Below are 6,872 nucleotides of genomic sequence, written 5' to 3'. Positions count from 1 at the left end.
GTGTGTGTGTGTGTGTGTGTGTGTGTGTGTGTGTGTGTGTGTGTGTGTTTGGCACAGTGCTCTGAGGAAAGGCTGCCGCTGTCTGGAGATTGACTGCTGGGATGGGCCAGATATGGAGCCTGTAGTCTACCATGGCTACACCCTGACCACAAAGATTTTCTTTAAGGATGTCATCACCACTGTGGAGCAACATGCCTTTGAGGTAACAGCATGTAATATGTTACCTTACATATTTCCTGGAGTGGTGCCCCAGGCATCAAACTCAATGTCCAGCCCTGCCTCTCCAGGCTCCAGAAGACCCCACTGAGCTGCACTTGCTCTAATTAATCTCTAAGCATCTCTGATAGTACGTTGTCTTTGATTCAGGCGGTTCAGGCCATTCTCTGTGATGTGTGTGTGTGACTGAAGACATTGCAGAGAGAGCAGAAGACTACATCAAGGTTGATGCTAATTGTTGGAAATAAGGGTTGGATGCTGATTTTTTTCTGGTGGGATTATTTCCTGACAGGTGTCTGCTTACCCAGTGATCCTGTCATTGGAAAACCATTGTTCCCGGGAGCAGCAAGAGGTCATGGCCCACTACCTTATCTCTATCCTGGGGGAGAAGCTGCTGAGAAGTCCCTTGGATCACCCAACCACTGGAGACCTCCCAAGCCCAAATGTAAGACTCAGAAGAAGTGAGAGCTTGGCTATCTGAATGGTAGATCAGAAGCAAAATCTGTGTTTAATGTTAGAGCTGTGGGTGCAGGCACGGGGATGATGGTATTTGTATGTATTAATCTTCATCGTCTGTCACAGCACAGCAAAACACGGGGAAAATTAGACCTTTTTGCTGCCACGGAGGGCCTCATTAGTATCTTTCTGAGGCTTCCTTTGCTTGTCTCCCCCACTGGGACATAGGGGTAGATGGACATCTGCAAGGCTCTTTAATCTTTAATCATGAGGTTCAGAGAATCTTATGTGATGTGATTGATCCTGAGAAGTGTCCGTCATTTTAAACACGCTGAGACACTTGACCCGATTGTTCATTTAGAATGAACCTGCTCGGGCTCTCCACTGAAAACATCTGCGTCAACCCATGAGTGAGTGACTGGCCTGAAAGATGCAGACGCAGTCACTCCAGTCTATTGAATATGACAAGGAGGATGAAGGGTTTTTCTGTCTGTGTGGATCAATGTGTGCTGTCTCGCTGGAGTTTCTTGTCTGCCTCTGACTTCGACTGCTTTGGAATTTACTGCAAAAAAGGAGTTATGTTTTATCCTGAGTGTGCATATAAGATTATTTTCCCCCCATATCTCCCATATCTTTTTTTATCTCTATGACTCAGGAAGGGTGGGCTTATGTAGGAGCCTCAGCGCTAATGGTTTAATCTTCACTCTTAACCCCGAGCAAGTCACTGAATCAGTGTTCATGTGTCAAATTCATGCAGCTTCAGACCCAAGTTGCCATCCAATTATGAAAGTGGAACCAATATGCAATGCCCAGAGCTTTTCATTACTTTATTCCCCCCTCTAACCAGTTAGAGCAGAGGTTTTCAATCTATTTACCAAATTGTCAAAACCACTGGAAGGATGGTAAACCCAATTGTCTGCTCTCTATTTATCCATGGTGTTATTGTGGGGTTAAAATGAGCCATAGTTTGTTCACAAGTTATTGCTCTTCTTTATTTTTTAATATCAACATGAGGCAAAATTCTCTTCAAGAACCTCGTATAATATCCTAAATTACATCGACATAAGCAAAGCCTCTATCATTTTGTGTAGCAGCAATGTAAGAGTTCAGTGCCAAAGGAAGCTTTGGAGCTTGTAATTTTCATACTACATGGGTTTTTACAGGTTGTTAATGTCGGCAGCTCTGTAATTATTTAGCATATTTTTGCCTGTGCATACAGTATATGTGACACTGACAGGGTGACATCCTGTCGTGTAACTCCCCATGGAGCTGCTTCCAAATTGGAGACTATAATGTTTTTTACTTTTAGCATATCACAGCTCATCTGCACAGAGAGACTTGTAGAGTGCTGACAGATTTGGAGCCAGGGTGGTAAGATGTAGCAGCAGATGTGTGATTCAGTGATTTGGGTCACCTGCTGTTTTTTGCTTCTTTATCCTAGTATACCTGGCTGTGTGATGTGGATGTGTCTACTGAAGTATAGGTTCTTTGTGACAAATCATGGAGGGGGTGGTTTGCGCAAAAGGAGTGTTTTGAGGTTTTACAAGTTTGGTGTGAATGTCTGTACCCATGATTAAGATGACTTTGCATTTATTCACGTGTGAATTCTTATTATAATGTGTATTTGTGGGGACGCCAGGACCTGAAGTATAAGATCCTCATCAAGAATAAAAAGTTAAAGCCTCAGGTGAAGGCAGAGGAGGCATCAGGGACAGAGGCAGAGGAGAGTGTAGATGAGGGCGAGGATGATGATGATGATGAGGAGGATGAGGATCTTCAAACCAAAACAAAGTTCTGGTCTCCCAGCAAGGCAGGGTCAAAGAAGGAAGTAAGTGAGGACAAGAACAGTTTGAAGCACATGTAGACATTTTTAATGAGAACAAATAGATAAAGCTGCTGTCTTTGTTTTGTCTTCCTTTCTTACTTAAATGTAACGAGTAGAAGAAGAAGGTGGTGGTGGCCGAGGCTTTATCTGACCTGGTCATATACACCAGGTCTGTTAAGTTCATCAGCTTCATTCACTCTAAGGATAATCAGAACTACTATGAGAACACGTCTATGGCAGAGAAGAAAGCGCGCAAGCTAGCCAAAGCCTCAGGTACAATGTCATTTATTGATTTGAAATCATGAGACAAAGGAAGCGTGATTTAGAAATAATAAAAGACTGTGTATAATTAATTGCAAATATTATATTACATATTAAATATCATTGTGATGAGCCCAGCAGATTCACATGATTTATGGATCTATTGAGCTCAAAGGAGAAGTCCCTGCAGATCATCTTTGGAAAAGAAATGCAATTATACCCAAGGCCATAAACCTCCATAATAGCAAAAGCAAAGCATATTAAACATGACATATACAACATAAGGGAGTACTTTTTAGGGAATAAAGCACAACAGCACAGGCCCAGAAATGTGCCTTATATCCCCAATGTTCGGGAAGTGAAAAGAGCCCACAGAGGTTTGAATCAACTGATAATCAGTTAAACTGTCATCACGCTACTGTGCGGCAGTATTTTGGAGAAGCAGAGTGATGTAGAGAAATGAAATATGTTTCTGCTGAGGAGAAATGACAAGTTCCAGACACACACAAATGTTATGAGCTGGTTGGCTTGGCTTGCAGGCACCATGAACAGTCTCAGCTACTGTGAAGCTCTAAAAAACCTTGTAGTGTCTTGTCATTGTCAGTCCCTACAGGCAAATGACACAGCTATGGTGCGATCACAGGCTGTAGCTGTGTGCAAGTTTTTCCTAGTCTATCCAGAAAGAAGGAAATTATTGAGGCTGGATCAGGACAAACCTCACATCACATTCAGGTTTCATCATGTATTCTTTAAAAAAAAAAAAAATACATTTGACGCTAAATTAAAATGATGATCATTTGTGTGTCTTATTTACAGATTCCTGATACAGTTAATGTTTTGAATAAAAGCAACAAGAATCATATCTGTACTGTCAAGAATCTACAATGACGCATTGTAAAATTACAATCTTGTAACTATGCTACTGCTTTCACTGTGTCACTGCATCACAGTCATTGTGACTAAGTCAGATAGAATTAGTCATAGGAAAGTCACCTGTGAAGTTTGAATCACCGAACTTCCTCATCAATAAATATTTGTCAGGCGAGACCTCTGACCTTTGTGTGTCGTGTGTTGCCAATCTCAGGTGCAGATTTTGTTCGCCATAACCAGAAGTTCCTCAGCAGGATTTACCCAGCAGGCTCGAGGACATCTTCGTCCAATTACAACCCTCAGGAGTTTTGGAACGTCGGCTCACAGCTTGGTGAGTCGGACACCACATCTGCGAGTACAAATAAGATATCGTCAAATTTCATTCACATGCATTTATATATGCATACACATTTATTGAGGCAGAGGAATCTGAATATGAATTACAAATTTCCAAACTGCTATAAAGGATTCTAGTAACTGGACCTAATTCACCTCAGTAAATTATATATTAAATAATAAAAAAAAATAATGATGAATAAATTAACCCATCAATAAGCTGATAATATTATTAGGTATTTGATTTATTCATTTGCTGATTTGTAAATGGGATTGTAAAAAAAACAAAGTATGTAAAATATGTAAATATGTCAACCTAAAAGAGGTAACACAATTTCCCCAAAGTTATTCTTATTTTCTTGCCAACTATGTTTCTGTTTTGGTTGAAATTAAATCCCTGACAACATGAATTCAAAAAAGACATGAAATGGGATTTTTCTTTTTCAATTTGATTTGTGTCATCAGTTTCCACAGGAATCAAAACGTTCCCAACACACAAAGAACAACCACCACAATCCATTACAAGTTTTGAAACGGAGCGATGCGCAGTCTGGAAACTTTTATTGTCAAACTTCAAAGGGAACAACCTGACCAAATGTCCTGTCGATTAGCAGTGAAAAGAACATTTCATTCCGGTCCACAGCCTGACCACCTCATCTGTGTTTTCCCCTGGAGCAAGTCCTCTCCTGGCCTTTATCACACCTGTTCTAAATCGATTTGTACCCTCCTAAATGTGTTTTTTCTTTTTTCTTCTTCAAACTACATCCTTGCCTCGGTCACAGCTTAGTTTTTTTCGCACAGTTATCATCTCTTTAGAGCCCAGCATGAGCACTGGGCTTAACATCATATCACACATGCAGTAGCAACGACCAAGAGAAATCTGAGCTTTGCTTCAAAAGTCATACATAAACATTATGTCCTCAAACTCTCTGGAAATGTGTGATTCACCCGTGAGCTTAAAGTCACTACCTTGATCTGTCTGGCACTGTCTTGGCCAGTGGTCTTGTCACTGTGCCTGTCTTACACATCCTCTTCATCCGTCACCATTGCTCAGTCAGCCATCCACTGACTCTGACATGGAGCCCTGCTGATTGCTGCGCAGACTGTGTACATGCTGCGGTGGCAGCTGTGCAGATGGTGATCGGCACTTTTCACAGTTGCAGGAGACTGCGGTACAAAGCAGCAGCCTGGATGGATCATTTACAGTTAGATGAGCAGAAGATTCACTGGGTCCCTGTAAAATACACGAAAAGTATATGAAAGGATGCATTAGTTAGAACAAAATTAAATATAAATTTTGCATTATTAATTATGTTAGTCCTGGCTAACCATAATTAAAATCTATGAATGCAGCACAGCTATGCAGCACACCTGCCAACACAGAGTGAGCTTTGCACTGCAGAAAATCCCCTTACAAGTACACTCGCTGCACAGTTGGTGATTGTGAATGCCTCCCTGATGCAATGTATGCCATTTGTTGTGGAAACATTTCAAGTCATTGTATAATTTAGCTCCCTCCTGGAGAATGAACAAGAGTTTTAGAAAATGGAAGATATGCAGAGAGATCATCTCATGCAGCTTGTTTTATTTTAACAAGCTTCAGGCATTCTCAATTTTGTTCCCATAAATCTTTTTTTGTTGCTGCTGTGTGGCTCCTGGTTTTCATTGTCCCAATGCTGTTGTCCCGTGGTGTTTTGCAGTGGCTCTCAATTTCCAGTCTCTGGGCTTGCCTATGGACCTTAATGGTGGCCGTTTCCAGGACAACGGGGGCTGTGGATACATCCTGAAGCCAGCGGTGCTCATGTCCAGTCAGAGCAGCTTTGATCCTGGATGTAGCCACCACAGGCTCAAACCCACACACCTGCTGCTCAAGGTAGCTACGGAGCACTGGACGCTGAATAATCCACTCAGGGTGGATTTATGGATTAAGGTGTAATGTTAGAGGACTGTCCGTGTGTGTGTGCTTTACGTGCATGTATGCATGTGTCTATGCCTCACAATCTAGGGCATTGTGTAGTGAAGCTCATTCTTACTCTTTGCCTCCAGACAAATGTTGCTGCGAACCAGCTATGATGTAAAACTCCCTGAGTGTGTCTGCGTTTAATTAGATTATCTCCCTCAGAAAGTAAAGGGAGATGAGAGAGAGGGGGATCTAATGCAATTAGACCCAGGGTCCAATTAATAAATCATCCCTTTTCCATTATTTTAAGCATCTTGGGGCACAGTTATAGCAGAACTTGTTATGTACAGTATCTAAGTCACATGACAAAAAGGTGGATGAAGCTGTAGAGAGCACAATCACAAACAAACAGTCATGTTTATAGTGTGTGCATAAGGACTACAGTCAACACATTATAAGTCCAATTACAGAGATACAACAACTTGCTCATGTGCAGAACATAGTGGTGGGAGTCAGAGATATCTGGTGCTTTGTACAGCAAAGACAATATGAGGAATTGCATGGGATCACATGGGACTCACAGAGACTTACAGCAGAGGAGGGAGATGAGTACAAGAGCTAGGTGTCATCCAAGTTGGAAGTGAATCCCTCTCAAACAACTAAAAGCATGCTCTGAGTGCTGCAGCACAAGTGCTTCATATTGTTTTGTTCTTTTTCTGTGTCAAGGTGCAGAGTGGAGTGAGTATCCAGAGTAACAGGGACATTGTTTATGGAAAAAGATGTTAGATTTTTTTAAATGTCAGTTTTCAGTGCGATCATCACAAACATAATTCCATTTATCTCCATTGTATTGGGTGGTGAAGCTGAACAATCACAAGTTAGTGATTAAATATCCTTTTACTCATGTTTTTAAACAGACTGCAGCTCAGTCTATGTGGGTTCATATGTTTCAGCTGGAACCTGTCGTGGATCTTGGGCTATCAGCACAGGCACAATAGTCACTGTACT

General features: G+C 41.5%; 1 protein-coding gene across 1 annotated transcript; it reads left to right on the top strand.

The window, feature by feature from the left end:
* Positions 1-57: 57 nt before the first annotated feature.
* LOC111668575 (1-phosphatidylinositol 4,5-bisphosphate phosphodiesterase delta-4-like) lies at positions 58-5,837 on the top strand (the record flags this gene model as incomplete). Its single annotated transcript, XM_023424646.1, has 6 exons — positions 58-202; positions 509-661; positions 2,312-2,500; positions 2,614-2,770; positions 3,843-3,959; positions 5,665-5,837. Coding segments are annotated over 6 exons (934 nt in total), but the record flags the coding sequence as incomplete, so codon positions are not given.
* Positions 5,838-6,872: the final 1,035 nt, after the last annotated feature.

This window comes from Seriola lalandi, unplaced genomic scaffold, assembly GCF_002814215.2.
Source record: "Seriola lalandi dorsalis isolate HSWRI2012SDOR001 ecotype SW California unplaced genomic scaffold, Sedor1 jcf7180002004143, whole genome shotgun sequence".
Lineage (NCBI taxonomy): Eukaryota > Metazoa > Chordata > Actinopteri > Carangiformes > Carangidae > Seriola > Seriola lalandi.
The sequence above is the reverse complement of the archived record's forward strand: the minus strand, read 5'-3'. Positions and strand labels throughout refer to the sequence as shown.